Source organism: Geotrypetes seraphini, chromosome 4 (genome assembly GCF_902459505.1).
Source record: "Geotrypetes seraphini chromosome 4, aGeoSer1.1, whole genome shotgun sequence".
Taxonomy (NCBI): domain Eukaryota; kingdom Metazoa; phylum Chordata; class Amphibia; order Gymnophiona; family Dermophiidae; genus Geotrypetes; species Geotrypetes seraphini.
The window spans coordinates 194,430,844-194,449,943 of record NC_047087.1 but is presented as its reverse complement, the minus strand read 5'-3'; the positions used below and the strand labels follow the sequence as shown (position 1 = coordinate 194,449,943).

At 42.3% G+C, this 19,100-nt stretch overlaps 2 protein-coding genes across 4 annotated transcripts in view; both read left to right on the top strand.

Moving 5' to 3' along the window:
• Positions 1 to 2,730, top strand: part of KIF7 (kinesin family member 7) — a 119,010-nt gene extending 116,280 nt beyond the window's left edge. For both annotated transcript variants that reach the window (XM_033942837.1, XM_033942836.1), the window contains exon 18: positions 1,638 to 2,730. In XM_033942837.1, the coding sequence (XP_033798728.1) occupies positions 1,638 to 2,035 (398 nt within the window). In that variant the 3' untranslated portion in view covers positions 2,036 to 2,730. The remainder of the gene's footprint in view (positions 1 to 1,637) is intronic.
• A 9,565-nt stretch (positions 2,731 to 12,295) lies between these two features.
• ZFAND4 (zinc finger AN1-type containing 4) overlaps positions 12,296 to 19,100 on the top strand; it is a 125,120-nt gene continuing 118,315 nt past the window's right edge. The window contains exon 1 of one of the 2 annotated variants that reach the window (XM_033942345.1): positions 12,296 to 13,143. The gene's annotated coding sequence lies outside the window, so the exon portion shown is untranslated. The remainder of the gene's footprint in view (positions 13,144 to 19,100) is intronic. The other variant, XM_033942346.1, reaches the window with a different exon arrangement.

Here is a 19,100-nt window from a genome sequence, read left to right as displayed (position 1 = left end):
ACCACACTCTCATGGTTACCCTATAAAATGGTATGGGAGCAAAACAGCAAGCTACTTTTATTTATTATATTTATATAATTATATTTAAGAAGGCTAGAGCACTGAAGAGGTCATCTGAACCAGTGGCATAGCGAGAATAGGAAGCACCCTCCTGTCCCGCCACACTGAAGCCCTTCCTCCCCCTCCCCACCCCATATCTCCAAATCTTCACCAGCGCGAGCAGCTTCTCCAGCTTGCTGCTCGCGCCAGCGTTAACTTCCCCTCTGATGTCACTTCCTGGCCCCACGACCAGGAAGTGATTTCAGAGGGGAGCCAGGCCAGCATGAGCAGCAGGCCAGAGAAGTTACTCGTGCTTGTGAAGTTTTAAAGGGGGAAGGTGGGAGTGGAGAGGTGCCAGTGCTTGGGACAGTCCTCCCCCCTCGCTGACCTGAACATCAGTCAGTACTGAGATGCTGACAATATTAGTCATTTGAATGTTTTTTTTCTTTGTTTCCTCTTTATGAGGTAGCAATCTAATTCAGGGGTTCTCAACCCAGACCTTGAGACACACCAAGTCATTCTGATTTTGAAGATATCCACAATGAATATGCATGAGATAAATTTGCATGCATTGCTTCAGTTGTATGCAAATATATCTTATTAATATTCATTGTTGGTATCCTGAAACCATGACTGACTGGGTGTGTCCCAAGGACTGGGTTGAGAACCTCTGATCTAGTATGTGAAGGCAGATATTTATTCCCAAGCAGACATAAGGTATGAAAATGAGGGGCAAATGGGAGTGGTATGGTCAGTGATCAGACCTGAAAACTTGAGTTCATTCTCACCTTCAGTATATCAGCCAAAATACATCAGGTAGGGTGTACACATATATGTATGGTGTTCATTTCCAGTTCTTGAAGACACAAAACAGGTCAGATTTTCAGGCTATCACTAATGAATATGCATGAAATAGATTTGTATACCTAGTACCTCACTGAATGTAGATCTGTCTTATGCATATTCATTAATCTTGAATACTACTACAAACCACCAAAATAGCTTCTTTTTAATTGTAGCAAGCAATAAATATGAAAAGGAGGGGGAAAGAATCTCAGAAACCTGCTCATTACATAAGGAATTGAAAACAGTTTGAGACTTATCAGTTCTAGATTTCGACCCTTGTATATGCACAAAACTGGGTGAACTCAAATCCCCTTACCCTGTTTTCAATTCTTATGTACTGAGCAGGTTTCTGAGATCCTTTTCCCCTCTTTTTCATATTTGTTGCTTGCTACAATTAAAAAGAAGCTATTTTGGTGGTTTGTAGCAGTATACTTTGCAGCTTCTTTTTCCATCTATTTTTGGCGGGTATCTTGAATACCCCACTGTTTGTAGCCTTGAGGGCTGTCAGTGAACACCTCTGTATAATAGCAGAGAGAGAAAGACTACAGTGCTCCCCTGCGAATTCGCAGTCCCGGTCATTTGCGGTATTTTCCAACCGCGAAGGGGAGGTAGGACAGGGCAGCCGGAGCACCGGCGAGTGAAGGAAATCACTTGCGTTATGCTCTGACCGCCTCTTCCTGTACTAAAGTCAGGCCTTACCAATCAGGAGCTGCTTTTGTTGACATCTGAATCTTTTTTTCCTTTTTCCGCAGTGACCGAGGGGGATAGCAGAACTTTCCATACAGAAGACAGGCAGCCCCCTGTAACTGGAAATTTGGAAGAAACCACTAACGACATACCCCTGGAGCAGAGCTCAGCCTCCACGGAGAGACACCTCAAGTCCTCGGAGGAAACTCGAGCCCTGGTGTATGCACCTTTGCCCCCAACATGGAGGCGCTCTTCATTGCCAAATGACAACATTCCAGGACTAGATGAACCATGTCACCAGGGGTCAATGTCAGGCAAGGGGATCCAGTCCAGGGAGGTTGCCAGTACAAAGCCCCTCCTGTACCTGTCCCCAACTCGGAAGGAGCTTCACAAGGCCAGCCTGAAAGCCAGTTCATTAATTGCCAATTCTGGGATGATAGATGTCAGGATAAATCCACTCTAGATGTTCTGTTCAGATGTTATTGTACTCCACAGAGAAATCCCAGATTTCTGCTGCAACTGTCTGATTAAGGCTTGTTACCACAGTTTAGAACCAGGTATAGAAAGTCAAGTTTTCAGACTTCATTGTTTTTATATATGGGTGGGACTCTGTAAATTGTATGATTTTTCTTATCTTATTCTTCCTTCTGTCCATGATTTCATTTTTGATTTCACAGAAAAGACATGTGGCCATGCCTCCAGATAACAGCTTTAACATTCTTTTTTTTATAGCCGTGGTAAAATTGTCATCCTAGTCTGTGAGAATTATGGCTTTAGCTTTACCTCTTATGCTAACATTCCAGCTGTCTTTCCCTCTTGCTTCTGGTTAGTGGGAGTCACAGCTTTTTACATTCTTGTCTCCCCCTCAATCTGGGTCTCAGGGTTTGCTCCTTCTTTTAGCACTGATCTCCTGATTTCTGTCCCAATATTTTTTATTGGTCTCATGTGACCTACATCTTTTGACCATGCATATTCAACTGCTGTAAAGCTGTTCTCAGTAGAAGCATGTGTTGAGAAGCATATCTCCCAGGAAAGTATGTCTGGTCTGCAGATGGATGCTTCTATACCCCTCACAAGGTAATCACCAACCACCACTACCTTATGCCTCCTAGTGGTCTCAGATCCAGTAATTTTTGGGATTTCAAGCTTTGAGCCTTCCTCTCCCTGGGATTATCTCATCTCCTCCACTTCCAGGGCAGCATATCGGTTTTTCCCTCAGCACAGCCTCTTCTTCCCCATTTCTGGAAATATTTGATGCCTCATGAACCATTTCATCAATGTACCTCTCATTCTCATGGATGCTTCTCAGTCTTGCTACCTCCTTTCCAAGTTCCTTTACTTCCTTCATGAGGGATTCAAGCTGAAGACAGCTTGCACATGGAACTACTCTCTCTGCCTGGGTAACATTTTCTTTCTGAACAGAGACAGAAGCTATATCCTGAGCAGCAGCTTTGGTGAAGCGATGTTTCCCAGTCATACTGTGGTTGCAGAAATACTTATACCTCGAAGAAAAAAGAAAGAGCAGAAAAAGCCTACCAAAACAATGCCCTGTTCCTAGTTGACTGAAAAGCCTTATAAATCAAAAAGCTCCACCTTGGGGTGGGTGGGAAGGAATTAAATTAACAGCAAACAGAGACTTTCCTCAACAGCTTTTTGTGCCCTAATCTGATATTATGCCCTGAAATGCAAACTAAAATACTGATCTAGACTAAAACAATTTTTTGTATGAAACCCTAACAGAGACTCTAAAGGCTACACTATTGCCTAACTGATTTTGCTGAGCTAAAAAAGAGAACTACAGTGAAATAACCTACTGAAACCCAAGTTTACCTTTCCCAAGTTTGAATGGCAGCAGGCAAGATATGGATGTTTCTTCTCCTTAGCAGAGCAGATCCTCCCTCAGAGGCAGACAGTAGTTCACACGTTGCTGTGAAAACTATCTTTAGAGCCTCTAAAACCCTTCTCTTTGAACCAGGCTTACAGAGGATTAAGCACTAGACTAGAATTCCTCCCCTCAAGGGTCACCTGTGGAGTCTGATCTCTAAGAAAGTCCAGTCGAGTTCAATTGAGTAACTTACAGTGAGAAATGGTGTCAGTGGTGGCTGTAAGGTCAAATTGAAGCCGTAAAGCATCATAGCCCTGGTTGCCCTTGACAAGGATGTCATCAATAATTGAAACTAGCTTTTTTTAAACCCAGCCTTGCTAATTGTTACCACATTCTCCAGACCTTAACTATTCTTTGAGTGAAAAATATTTCTTCATATGTATTTTAAAAGTATTTCTATGTAACTCCCTTGAGTGTCCCCCTAGTCTTTGTAATTTTTGATAGAGTAAAAAAATTGATTTACTTGTACCCATTCTGTACCATTCAGGATGATGTATATCTCAATCATATCCCCCCTCAGTTGTCTTTTTTCCAAGCTGAAGAGCCCTAACTTAAGCTTTTCCTCATATGAGAGTTCTTTAAGCCAGTTTGCAAAGTGACATTCCTGGAGGTGGGAGGTAGATATTTACATCAGGGGAAGAAAACAGCTTGCATGTATGAGATTTTCAGAACTATGGTATTTTACACCCCCCTCTCACCCACCTTCCAAAGCCACCCATACACAAAAGGCAAAAAAAATGCAATACTTCTAGCATAAAATATATGTGCTAACCAATTTTCAGAGAGAAGTTACCCAGTTCATTTTAATTTTAAAATTAGCTGCAAGTATTTTGCAACTATGAAGACTCTTTGAAAATTCCCTCCTTTATAACTAATTCTTAGGATCTCTGATTTAAACTGACCCAGATTTAGAAGCCTAAGCAAATATCTGATTTTTTTTGCACACAGATATTTACCATCCTTCTCAATAATCAAACTCTGTTATACTAAAGAAGATATTTTATATAATTTTTGTATTTCATTTTCATAGGTTACAGTCTTAAGTTAATAGAACTGACATAAAGATCACCTGATACTTATTGTTCATTCCAGTTTACTTTAGATCACAAAATAATTTAATTTAAAAATGTATACTTCACTTTTTCAACAAATAAGCAATGTAACTGGCACTAACCTTTAGCAGAAGATCCAAGTTCCAAGTTTATTCCGTTCTTGATATACCGTCTATCAACTTGTACCTAGATGATTTACAATACTAAAAAATTTAAATTTAAAAAAGGGGATTAAAAAAAAGATGCGGTCTCAGACTATGCAGATTTCTGACAAAATCAAACATAGGCCAAGTTAGAATCATGTCAGCAGCAAATTTAATGGGATTGCAAGAAAAGAGAGAGCTTCCCCTTTGAATATTTTTTGTCTTCACTTCAGCTTCCCATATTTTCAACTTCTTTGTATTTCTTACACAAAGATTCAATCAATCAATAAGAAAAGACTATTCTGATTAGGAGAAGAGTTATATATTTCATATCTAGTCAAAACAAAAGAATATGTAATAAAATACCAAACAGCAGGTCCAGCATCTGTTCCTTATTTTTTGACGTTCTAATAACAGGACATCCAAGTGCTGATACTCAAAACCAACTTCTAAGCTGCTGTGCGTCCAGAGAGCAAAGGGGTGTGTTGTGGGCAGAATCATACGGGCTACAACCTGGACATATCCCAGCCATTATCCAAACCTTTTTTAAACCCTGCTAAGCTAACCACATTTTCTGGCTACGAATTCCAACATTTAATTACACATTGAGTGAATAAATATTTTCTCCAATTTGTGTCTTGCTGACAAGTTGCTTGATTATTTTAGGATTTTTTTTTTAATACGAGCGTTCTTCAAAATGTTTCTGCACTTTCATATTTTCACAGGAAATGGTTGAGGTAGGAGAAATGGTAAGAGGGCGTGTAGTGCAATGTCATGTAGACTAGTCAGCCAGGCAAAACAGGGTGATTATGTGGAAAAGTGATATAATATGCTTTTGAGATATTTAATAGTGTTAAAAAAAGATAAAAATAAAATTGCGGGAACTTTTTGAACATCCCTCATATATATTTATTGAATAAGAACACAAGAATTGCCATACTGGGACAGACCCAGGGCCTGCCTAGAGGTTTTCACAATGAGCCCTTCTCGGCCAAAGAAGTACTCAGTGTGCTTCTGCCGAGGCCTCAACAATGCTAGCGTGTGTAGTTTCTGCTCACAGCCGTGCAAAGATGCAGCCTTGTCGGGGTTAGCTTTGCGAGCTGGCAAGGGATTCCCCGGCAGCCCTGAAGGCAGAATTGGCCGTAGGCAGCAGGAAGGCCCAGTGTTATAAGTGATCTAGCACTGGATTAAGTCACATTATGTTGGGTCTACTCTACAGTATAGTTCTAGCCGAATATTTGTAATCTTCACCAATTTATTTGGTTTCTAATAGGGTAAAATTTCAGAGCTTAGGATAAGGAAACAATTCTCATGTAACTTTTTTTAAACATTTTTTTAAATATGTACAGAAATATTTGTAGAACCTGTAAATAGATTTTTACACTAAGTTTCTTTTAGCATTGTCTTCAGAGTTGTGAGTCTTATGAATAAAGAATTCATAAAGCTATTTGTATTTGTTTCAATTATATTCATCCTCTTTGATCAGATATCTAAAAGCTAAATCGTGTGTGAGAAGTTTTCAGAGCTGAGGAATGGGATATGTTGTCTTAAAAAATAAGAGCTTAGTATCATTATATTTTGCTCTGGTCATGTTCTCAAATTATAGAATTTTTCTTATTAAGATCACAACATTGTTAGAATGCTGATAGGTATGTGGGTTTCTAGTGTGGCGTAGTGGTTAGAGCTACAGCTTCAGCACCCTGAGGTTGTGGGTTCAAACTCTCCACTGCTCCTTGTGACCCTGGACAAGTCATTTAATCCTCTACTACCCCAGCTACATTAGATAGATTGCCTTTCCTGGGGGGACCTGGATGCACCTGTTTTTTTTCCTATCTCTCTCGTCGTACCTTCAGCGTATGTACAGTGGATTCTCCTCCGCCGCCATCCCGCTGTCTATTAGCATACCCCAAGGCTCTGTCCTGGTCCCTCTTCTCTTTTCCCTATATACCCTCTCTCTTGGTACACTGATCTCCTCTCATGGTTTTCAATATCACCTCTATGCCGACAACTCCCAGATCTACCTTTCCACACCGGATATCTCTGTGGGAGTTCAGGCCCGAATTTCAGCCTGCCTGTCCAACATTGCTGCTTGAATGTCTCGCTGCCATCTCAAACTGAATATGGATAAAACTGAACTCCTTATCTTTCCCCCTAAACCCGCCTTCCCCCCTCTCTCTGTTCTCTATCTCTGTGGATAACAAGATCCTCCTCCCTATATTGTCGGCTCGCAACCTTGGGGTGATCTTTGACTCCTCTCTATCCTTTTCAGCTCAGATCCAACAGACCGCCAAATCCTGTCGCTTCCTCCTCTATAACATTACCAAAATCCGTCCTCTTCTGTCTGAACACACAACCAAAACCCTTGTCCACGCTCTCATCACCTCTTGCTTAGATTACTGCAACGTACTTCTCTCGGGCCTCCCGCGCACCCGTCTCTTGCCTCTTCAATCCATTCAAAATGCTGCTGCGCAACTCATATTCTGTGAGAGACGCTATTCTCAAATTACCCCTCTCAAGTCGCTTCATTGACTCCCCATCCATTTCCAAATACAGTTTAAACTCCTCTTGCTGACTTACAAGTGCATTCACTCTGAAGCCCCCCGATATCGCTCCTCACTCATCTCCCCCTATGCTCACCAACCCCCCATGATCTCCGCTTATCAGGCAAGCCCCTCTTATCTGTACCCTTCTCTTCCACTGTCAGCTCCAGACTCTGTCCCTTCTTTCTTGAAGCGCCGTATGCCTGGAACAGGTTGCCTGAATCAATACATCGTGCTCCGTCCCTCGCAGTGTTCAAATCCAAGCTAAAGGCCCACTTTTTTTAAACTGCTTTCAACTCTTAACTACCCCTCACTGCTGTCAGATACCTATACCCACTATAATCTCCCCAACCCTGAAATGTCCTGTCTAAGGGCTAGATTCACTAACCTGCCTGAATCGGAACAATCCGTTTCCGATTCAGGCAGGTCCAACTGATTCACCAATCGGTTGTATTCAAATGGGGGCGATTGGAGGAACGCCCCCATTTGCGAGCAAGGAATCGCAAATGTGTGATCCCCGCTCATGCGCAGACCCTGACAGGAGAAGCAGCCTCCTGTCACTGCTGTCAGGGCTCTGACCTGATCTCTCCTGCCTGCCCTGCTTTGCCCCGATCGCTCTTGCCTCCTCACCGGACTCTCTTCCTCTATGCCACCGTTCCCCACAGTGCAAGCCCGTGGTTTTAAAGCGGGCCTGCACTAAAGGGAACGGCAGCAGAGAGCAGGAGAGTCCGGCAAGCAGGCAGGAGAGATCGGAGCTGGGCAGACAGGAGAGCCTACACTAGCCTGACCCACCAGCCCAGCTTGACCCCCCCCAATCAAGCACGACTGGCCCAACCCAAGTCAGCCCAGGCAGTCGGGCCCGGCCCACCCCACCCGCCCCGCGTACCTCTTAAATAGTTGGGAGCAGGAGGGGTACCCGGACCCTCCTGCTCCTTAGGGCTAGGCTCCCTTCATCTTCTGGAGCAGGAGGGTCCCTTGAGAAAGAAAATATCATCTTCCACTTCGACATGTCCCGTGAGGTACTTAAATGTTTCGATCATGTCTCCCCTCTCCCTACGTTCCTCGAGAGTGTAGAGCTGCAATTTGTTCAGTCTCTCTTCATACGAGAGACCCTTGAGCCCCGAGATCATCCTGGTGGCCGTCCGCTGAACCGATTCAATTCTTATTTGGCAATCTGATCCTTAGAGCAGTACCCCAAGGGTTTCACTAGAGTTTAGGTGACACGTTTCTTTTTATAGATGCATTCAACCTCTAATGCACTTACCTTATGAAACATTTTCATTTCTGCTTTGGTTATCAGATGAGATCTCCCTTCCTTTTGTATTTCCCCTATATGGCTCTTTCCTATTTTATAATGTAATTCTTTACCTTAATCCTATCGTTCTAGTAGATCCTGTATGTTTTAATGGTATGTTACCCTATTTTATTATGTACAAACTGCTTAGAAGACTGTTAGACGGTATACAAATTTTTATTAAACTTGAAACCTTCTTAAATAGAGCAGTCAGCGGGACAGGACAGGGGGGAGTTTGCTGCTGCCCCCATCATCTCCTCCATACCCCTGGTGAATTGGCCTGCTGGGAAATTATCTTAAAGCACAGGGAAAGGGAGAGAAATTGTGGGTTAAGCTGCTAAATAGTGTGTGTGTTTATTTAAAAGTTAGATAGCAAAGTAGCTTAAAACTCTGTTTGATTCCTTCCCACTGTTAAGTCAATAAAGAGGATAGGAGGACGTTTCTCACAATAAGAGTTAAAGATTTTCATCAAGTGAATAACACTGACCTTAGCAATACTGTCTTTGCAGTTCATTGCTAATCAAAAGTACAGTAAGATATATAAAATGCACTGAATAAAGCTAAGTGACTTTACAATAGTTAAGCATTCCTACTGTAGCAACATTACATAAAAAGCTGAATAATACTAGGATGCAGGCAGCAGTAAGATGAGGACTATCAAGTCTTTTGCACTAAGTGCAATGTATATGATTATTTCCCAGATGGTAAAAGGTTATAAGTGAGCACACATTGCAAAGAGATCCTGGCTGTCAGAGAACAAGACCAGTCTATGAAAACTAGAATGGCAGGCTTGGAGGAGCTGAGACAGGAAGAAAAGCTTGTAGAGGTGACCTTTGGGGCATAGAGCAGTTCCACCTTAACTTTAGTGACCTTTTTTTGCTGCCTTGGAAAAGAAATACCATTGCATAGAGAGCATCATGGTGGTGAGGCAGGAAATGGTAGGACAGCCATTGTTGCTGGTGATTCAATTATTGGCATGTAAATACCTGGATGATTAGTGGACATGAAGATCAGATGGTAACTTGCCTGTCTGGTGCAAAAGTGTCAGACCTAATGCATCACCTAAATAGGATTTTAGAGGGTGCTGAGAGGGGTTCAAGCCTGAGTGTCTCAATCTCGCTGTGAAGCATCCTTTGAGGATCATGGTCTGGAGCTACATGGTTGCCAGTAGTGTTGGATATCTGCAAATTATCAATGGAATGGTCAATTAGATCAAGTACATCACAATACTGCAAATGTGCATGGTTTCATCAGCTCAGCAGCTGTTCCCAGGCCTGGTCCTGTTCCAAGATTAGAGAATGACATGGTGGCTGTTACCTGCGGCCAGCTGTGGGTAACCCACAGGAACGGGGGCAAAATATCAACTGGTTGTAGCGCTTACTGGCTCAAGGCCATTCACCGCCCCGTGAAGTGGTGAAAGGCCTTGTCCCCACAGTAAAGGATCTGTCATGAGTTGCCTCCCTTCCCAACCTTCCTGGTCAGCAATCTCCCTTGCGATCGTGCACCCAGCAGCCCCCCCCCTTATAATTGTGGGTGCAGCAACAGCCCCCCACCCCTCGCAAGTCCAGCAGCCCATATTCTTTCCCTTTCGCAGGCCCAACAGCCCCCCATCCTCATACCTTCCCGATCGCCAGTGGCAAAAAAAACCCCAAAACAACAAACCTGTGATGTTCCTGGATCTGCCCCTTCGTACCTCCCGGGGCGGGCCTAGCAGCCTCTTAGAAGCTTCCTGCATGCAGGGCTGCTCCAATTGGAACCTTCTAGTCGCCAAGTCCCTCCTCCCAATGTAACTTCTGGCCGGGAGAGGGAGAGATGAACTCAGAGGGAGTGGATGAGGAAAAGATTAATGCAGAGGAGGGGGGATGAAAGGGGGATGAAAGCAGAGGAAGGGTGAATGAGGGAGCGATGAACTCAAAGGAGGGCAGAGGGGAGAAGTAGTGGGAATAAAAGATGTATTTGGGAGGATAGAGGGGGCCAAAGGTGGACAGAGATGGACTCGGAGAAGAGCTTAGGAGGTAGAAGGGGGAAAGAGAGAGTTGGGGGAGAGGAGAGGTGGAAGGGAGCAAAAGAGGGAAAGAAAAGTAGACAGGGGAGTGAAGAGAATTAGGGGAGGAAGGGAGAGATGGACTTGAGGGTGCAGAAGGGAGATAGAGTTGTCAGACTCAGGGGAGGTTACAAGGGTGGAGCAAGGGATAAGGAAAAGATGCTAGGAATGGTGGATCCATATGGAAGGATTGTCAAGGAGAAAAGTGAGGAAGATAGTGAGTGTAGAGGGTAGATATGTGCTAATGGGGAGCAGATGAAAGATAAAAGGGAATAGGAGGTTGGGAATTAGTTGGAATGTAATCCGCCTTGAACCGCAAGGTAATGGCGGAATAGAAATCACTAATGTAATGTAATGTAATAGGAAAATGAGAGTTAGGGGCTGAGAAAAGTTGATAAATGGAAATAAATAAATAAATGGAGGAGAGAGCATTAAGAGAAAAATTGATATGTCAGAGACAGCTATAGTGAGGGAATGGAATAAGATAGGACAAAGGAGAAATAAATGGACAGCTGCTACTGGAAACAAAATTAACTGTGGATGAAACACAATGGTCTTGACCTTCCTTTATTTCTTCAATCAATATTAAGAAAAATATCCACATCAACTGTATTATAAACTAATGGACCTGACATGGGCCGTGTTTCGGGTAACAAAGCCTTTCTAAAGGGTCCAGTTGTACAATAATTCGCTGCTATTGTGGAATTGGTATTCAAATTGCAAATGCCATGCGTAGGACAAGGTAGGGCTGACCGCTAGTACACAGAAACTGCTCTGTCTTGCTTTGTCTTAACATTGAATGAAGAAATAAAGGAAGGTCAAGAACATTGTGTTTCGTCCACAGTTTGTTTTGTTGTTGGATTGCTCCTTTTTCTGTGGAACATTGAGTCTTCCTGTTTTTGCTTTGATTAGCAGAAGACAGGAAAGCAGAAAAGAGGAACTTAGACCAATGTGATGGAAAACTAAAATGCCCAGATAAAAAGGTAGAAAAATGGGTTTTATTTTGAATTTATTAACTGGAATATGTTAGCTTTGGGATATGTGCATCACAGATGTCTATATACTGTGTTCAATACAAAAGGAAATGCATTTGTTCAATCCCTGTGACCCTGGTCAAGTCACTTAATCCTCCACTGGACAGATAGGAAAAATGCATGAAGTACCTGTTTGTAAAACCACTTTGTGTGTGGTTGTAAAACTACAAAAAGGCAGTATACAAATCCCTTTCCCCTATTCTGTTTTTGTTTTGTTTTTTAATCTTTTTAACCATCTTCAGAAAATGAAGATATATACCAGTGGGGGGATGGGAGTGCCTTCTTATCCTTTGCCTCAGGCAGCAGATGGCCTTGGGCTGCTCCTGATATTAATGGTACATATAATGAAAGCCAGCGTGGCAGACTGCGTTCCAGAGACTAGATTGAGGACCACTGTCTTAGCCTTATATTCTTCTCAATTAACTTTCAGGCTCCTATCTGCCCTCTCCCCCCCCTCCCCCAATAATTTGATAAATTAAATAATCATGATAACTTGTATTTTTATAGAATTTTTGTACAGTTAGCAACTCTAATAGTGCCTGCACTTTTAAGATTTTTGCAGGTAGTCTTCCGAAGCTAAGCTGCAACCTCCGCACTCTCTCTGGTACTCTGCCCCAGTGCTTCACTCGCGACGCCGTCGCCCTGGGAGACGGAACCGAGGTCACGTGCTCACTGTTGTTAGTGATGAGGGCCGGCATCCGGTAACTTCTGAATCGACACCACCACCGTCCAACCACTCCTGCTGGCTACGAAGCTCCGCCTTTCCTCGGCACTTCATTGGTAGTGCTCTGCTCACCGAAGGCGCCGGTGGGCCTCTGATTGGGCCGCGGCGGAGTCGCTTTCGAGATCTCACAAAGAAGGGCGGAGTGGGGAGGAAGGCCGGTGGCGCTGGTGGTGGGATTGGACTTCGGGTCGGCCTGCGCTGGCGAAATCTTGGGGTTCGGTTCGATAGACTCTGGAGGAGCTATGTGGTAGCCCCCACGGCGGGCCTACATTAATGAGGGTGCCCCCTGGAAGCGGCTGCCCTGGGGCTGGCACACAGGAAGGCCGCGGCTGAGACCCGAGCGACGGAGATACCGAGGGAGGGCGAGAGGCTCATATCAATAGGTGGCCAGCAGAGTTAAAAAAATATATATATACAGTATATATTTATATATATATTTATATATATATATATATATATATAAGGAGATACACGCCTAAAGAAAGAACGCTCTACGTAGTCTGAGATACAGAGGGAAAGCGATATACAAATATAGAAAGCTAAATATATGGAGAGCTGGGGTGGCAGAGACATTCACAAGGACACATATAGCTAGAGAAACCCAGACAGCGAGTGTGAACCTGCCGGGCAAGGTCGGTAGTCAGCAGCAGCAGCAACAACAACCCAGGAGCTGTCATTTTAGGCTAGGCTCTGCCATCCAGTGCGTCTCTCAGGACCACACGCTGCCCGATGCCGGTGGAAGGAACGAGCTGCTCGTTTCCTCTCCTTTCCGTTGTTCCCTGTGCATTTGTAGAACACCTCGATGTGGCACGTAGAGGATCTGCCCCTCGCAGTGGGATCTGGAGAGAGATTGTGGTAGGTTTGGGTCCGAGACTTTGCTCCTTGTGCTGATGCTTTGGTAGAAAGCAGCTAATCTGACTCTGTTCCTTCATGTTATCAGTACATAGTGTAATCTTCTATTCCACCCACCATGTAAACACAATACTGTACTTAAAATTATTCTTCATGATCTTGTAGTGACGGTGTTCCTGAGGACATTTTCAGTGGAATCTAGATGTCCAGTTAGGCACCTAGATCCCCTAGTTATAAAGTTTACCATCGTCAGTGTAGCTAAATTCGATTTAAAATATTTTTTTACAATAATTATGCCCTATTTTAACTGCTGTTAAAGCAGACATTACTGGGCTTTTGTCTTGAGCTGGCAATGAAACACACTGGTGTAACTGATAATCAAATCAGTATGTATTATTTCTACCCCAAAACAACTGCAAAATAATCAAGTACTTTGATATCCATGTACTTTGCTAATATGTGGTTTTAGTCAGATTTTCTCCCTTTATAAAAAGAAAACCACATTATTGATAGTTGCCTCTTTGTTTTGTAATGTAGTTCTATTACTGCTTCAGCTTCTATTGGTGACCATTTTAGGTAAAGGTTATCATGAATTTCTCTATTGCTAGTCATATACTGTAGTCATTCTTTGTATAACTAGCCACAACCTGAAGTTGGGTCTTGAATATTTATATATGAATTAGTATTCTGCATTTTGACATAAATACCTCATATCTCTATGGTTTTGACTTTGCTTTTCTTCTAAAACAGTCTTTTAAAATATCTGCTATGCTTAGTAATCCAAGATTTTAAAACGTAGGGGACAGTACTTCATGTTGAAGCCAACCTGTAAGAAATACTAAGACACATGCTAGGACACATCAGTGAACAGGGCTGGATTTCAGATTTTAGTGCCCATAGGCAAGACCAGGAGACAGTTGACTCCAAAGATTAGAAAGACACAATGATGCCTGTTTGAAGTAGCATGTGCATATGGCCTTAAAGTAGGCAGAAATAGACTTCACTTTGTCCTGGGCATTTGACACCTTCAAAATTTGGCAGCTTTGCAGCTGCCTAAGTTGCCTTCTAGTCTTGCAAATGGGTACAGGATACTGGGCTCATCGGATCACCCATGTCTAGTCTGTGTTACTTGGAAGAATCTAATGGATCCTAATAGTGATCGGTGTGTGGTATCATTTTCCTTTGAGAGTCCCCAGATGGCTTTGTATGCTGCATTAATGGAGAGGTGCTTCTCAAAAGACTAAAACTATCTTTAGTCAAGGTGTTTGACCATTTAGGAATCTAGATCTTGTTGAAGAAAAATATAAATTTCCATTGTTTATTTGGATGAACCAAAGCTAGTTTGTATACTTTAAAAATTATTTCCCTCTTAACACCTAAGCGGGTTACAGTAAAAAAGTATATTGCAAACTGTGCGCCGTACCCAAGATTCCAGGTGTGCTGTGAGACACCAGGAAGGAGGAGAGGATGTGCCTTTAGGCAGTCAGCTGGCACCAGCGCCTCTCCTCCCCGTGCATATTCTCTTCTAGCACCCCCACCGGCGACTCAGGGCCCTGTCTGGAAGGCCTTCACGCATGTGCGGATGATGACTTGTTAACGTCATGCATGTGCATGATGTCATTGCGTTGATGTCTGTGCACTTCTGGATGCCTCAAGCCATGGCCCCCACATATAGTGTGCCGCAGCTTGGCAAAGTTTGTGAGACACTGCAATAAAACATAATTTATCAACTAAACAAAACAGAAAAACACATCATATCCTATGTAACAATTTAATAATGAATTTATAATTTATTTATCCATTGGGCAGACTGGATGGACCAATCAGGTCTTGTTACTTGTTCCCCTTTCTCAATATCAAAGATTTAGAATTTATAATACTCAGCCATAAAGAGATGAATTTTTAGGAGTTGCCTAAAAAGTACACCATTTTTACACAATCTTAAGTTACCTGGCAATGCGTTCCATAATCTTGAGCCTCTAATAGAAAAGTAGTTTGGCTTGTTGATTCATAGAAACTGAGGGCCTTCAGTTAGGAAGGAGGTGCTGCTACTACTAATCATTTCTGTAGTGCTACTAGACTTAAGTAATTCTGTACACATTGTGAATTCAGTTCCTCCTATTGTTACATAAGGTCATATGTTTATACCATATTAACCTAATTCCTATATAGGTTAAATTTTATAGGATCATGTCTGTCCTCTCTCCAATAACTTTTAAAACTTTTCAAATGCTCGTTGACTCCCTGCACTTGATTCTCCCAATGTTTAGATTCCCCTTTGTATTTTTTATGGAGAAGCAGGCCAAATCAGTTGAATACCAGATTTGTGGTGAGTGAGCACGTTGGCTGACCCAAAGCATTGCTGCTTTGTTATTGGTTAGTGTCTGTCTTTACTGGCTGACTCAATTTCTTTCTTAGTTTTCTTTAGGCAAAACCTCTTTTAATGTTTAATGATATAATCATTGCACAGAAATTCAGATCTCTCATATATGTTTATAGAAATATTTATTTCCACTGAAAAGGAGAAGCATCATAAAATATTCATACACAAACTTTGTATATCTGTCATGATGCAGGTGCCTCCATCTGCTTGTTTTGATATCTCCTTCTTTTTTTTGCCTATCATAACTTTTCTACTGTATCTACACTTTATTCTTCCACTTTGTGCCACATCCCACCTGCATTTTTTTTAAAATTTCCCTTGCAAGTACAAGTTTCTTTTGATGACTTGATCTGTATTTATATTAAGCAGTTCTTGTGTTTTTTATCATCCATTGCTATTTTTATTATGAAGGATGGCAACCATGATATGTCATTGTGTCTGATATGCCCAGATTACTCTTTCTTTCATCTTTTTGCCTTGTATCGTGCCCTAAGGTGTCTATGTGAATGGAAAATAGATAGGTAGTACGAGGAGGTGCTGAAAAGTTCTCAGCCCAGCCAAGAAGGGTAATTGGAGTAGTTGGAGTTGGAGCCATGAAACTTACAGGTTATTCCAAACATTCACCCCTAAGTTCACCACACTTGGCACATCATGTCTAAAGTTTCTGTAACCCTTTCAAAAAAAATACTCTGTTATCTGGTACTGCTCTGCTGCTTCAATCACCCTTTCAAAGGTTTGGAAACAGAATAGTCAGATGGAGCAAGATTTGGTGAGTAGGGTGGATGGTCTAAGCACTGACACCCCAACTGCATCAAAACATGTATTGTTTTGCCAGCCTTATAAGCAAGTGCCTTGTCTTGCAAAAAGAGAACTCCTTTCTGCAGCTTTTCTCTCCTTTTTTCTTTCAATGCCTCCTTTAATCAGCACAGCAAGTTACAGTAGCATTCTGCATTAACTGTTTGGCCCCTTACAACACCTTCTGATCCCAAAACACACTGTCCAAGACTTTTCCTGCTGACATCTGGGTCTTAAATTTCCTTGGCCTTGGAGAGCCTCAGTGCTGCCACTGCATGGACTGTTTTTGTCTCAGGATCATAGTGGTGTAACCATTTTCATCAACAGTAACTAGTTGTTCCAAAAAGTTGGCACCAGTTTGCTGAAAATGCTGCAGAATCAATTTGGAAGTATCCACTCGATGTTGTTTCTCGTCGGCATTCAAACATTTGGGCATCCACATGGCTGACAGCTTCTGCATACCTTCTGCTCGTGGATTTACACACCCAACACGTTCCCTGGATATCTGTAGTGTCTCAGCAATTGTTTTAGCTGATATTTGCTGATCTGCCAAAACCAGGTCATAGACATAGTCAACAATTTTAGGAGTTGACACCGTTTGAGGCTTTCCAGACATTGCTGCATCTTAGGCCTTGAAATCTCTATGCTGAAAGCTTGCACACCACTTCTTCACATTTGGATTTCCTTTAGAGTTTTCTTCTGGAGGAATAGGAACTTCATGACAGCTGGGAGTTCCACACTAGAAAATTCCACACTTTTCGTTGGCATGGTTCAGTCAATGATTTGAAATAATGTCAAAACATAGAATTACAATTTTGCAAATTGGCACTTTTCAAAAAAAACCCAAAACCCAAAAACCCAACCCAACTCTTTTCAGCTACAGTGGCAAAATAATGCTCCAGAATTAGGAAGTTGGCTGGGCTGAGAACTTTTCAGCACCCCCTTCAACATCTGTGTTTTCTCAGTATAAAAGGAAATGCTGTACTTGCCAAGCTGTGGCTATTTGGAATTTTTCTACTTCTAAATTTTTGATCCTTTTGTAATTGGTAAGGGTTGACATATGTTCTATATGTGTGACCAAGATCAGGGATTCTGCTGGCATGTAGTTTTCTGTGTGGGCTTCTAGTGCAGTCCGATTTGTTTAGCTTTGTCAATGTTGTGGTTTGGTGTTTTGTATTTATAGTGCTGCCTTTATCATGATATAGAACAGTGTTCTTCAACTTTTTTACACCTATGGACCGGCAGAAATAAAATAATTATTTGGTGGACCGGCATTGGTCTGCGGACCGGCGGTTGAAGAACACCGAGCTAAGTTGTGGGCCATCTGGAAGCCTTCCCTCTGATGTTGCGACATCAGAGAGAAGGCTTCCAATTCAGGCGCAGGACGTGCGTAGGAGCCATTGCCCGTGGATTTGTGCACTGAGTCAGTGAGGAAGAGGGAGCCGGCCTGAAGATAATGCTGCATCAGTCGCACTGCGAACCAGCGGTTGAAGAACACTGTTTTGGGCCTGATGCACATGCCGGCCCTGTGGACCGGCAGGAAATTTCTGTGGACCGGCACTGGTCCATGGACCGGTGGTTGAAGAACACTGGTATAGAAGGTTTTCTTATTTAGTTTCTGGGTAGCTTTATTTGCAAACTTTTTGTGTTAATTCACAAAGTGGCAGTGGAGGAATTTTTGTATTGCAATTACCAAGGTAATACTGTAACTAGAAAATATTTTTGTATGACTTGCTGTGAAGGGAAATAAGACTAGCTCTGCATAGATAGCTAGAACAAATTTTTTTAAAAATCTTGATGTTGACTGTGCTGCATCAGTCTCAGATTTCTTACTTATGAAGCAAGTGAAGATTAAGGGCTCCTTTTACAAAGCCACGCTAGGGCCTTATGCGCGGAATAGCGCACGCTAAATTGCTGCATGCGCTAACCGCTACTGCCTTCTTTTGAGTAAGTGGTAGATTTCCAACTAGCGCGCGCTAATCCGGTACATGCATTAAAACCGCTAGTGCAGCTTTGTAAAAGGAGCCCTAAACCTTTAGTGAATATAAATAACTTTATTAATTTCAATAAGTTTATAAACATGCAAATTCTGTTAATAGTTTATTTCCCTTGTATATTTTTAATTACAGCAAATTTAATATTTGGGCTCTTTTGTTCAGTTGCAGATTGTAGTATTCAGTGTACCACACACACATACATATGTCAGGTGTATCAAAATAGAGGAGAACCTCTGCTTAGTAGAGGGGTTGACATTTGCCTTTTTTCCAATCCCTTAGAACCACTCATCCCAATGATTGAATAGAATTATTAGTAAAGCTGCCAGAACCTCTCAGTTCCCTTAATATGCTAGGATGTACATTATCCCATCTTAGCACTATTGCTTTGTCTGCTTTCAGCTTTGTTGGTCCCATGCAAACCTTCTCTTTTACAAAAGGAGCAATGTGTATGACTAGTAGCAGTACTGCCATTCTATTCCTGCCACCTATCCATAATTGTGTCTTCTCTTTCTCTCTTCTCCAGTGACAATTATCTAATCTCTGTCTTATAGGCACTTTCTATCATTTTACTCCTTACTATCATCTGCTTGAGTAAACTTTTCTATAGCTCTCCCATCTGGCTGTCCTCATGATGGTCTTCCTGTATGGCTTCTTAAAGTGTGCTTTAGTGAACTTTCACCAGTAATGTTAAGCTTTATAAATGATAGTTTAGTATCTGGAGTATTGTCCACAGTCTTGGAAACATTCCATGATAAGGTCATGCTTTAAGAAATCTGTACCAGACC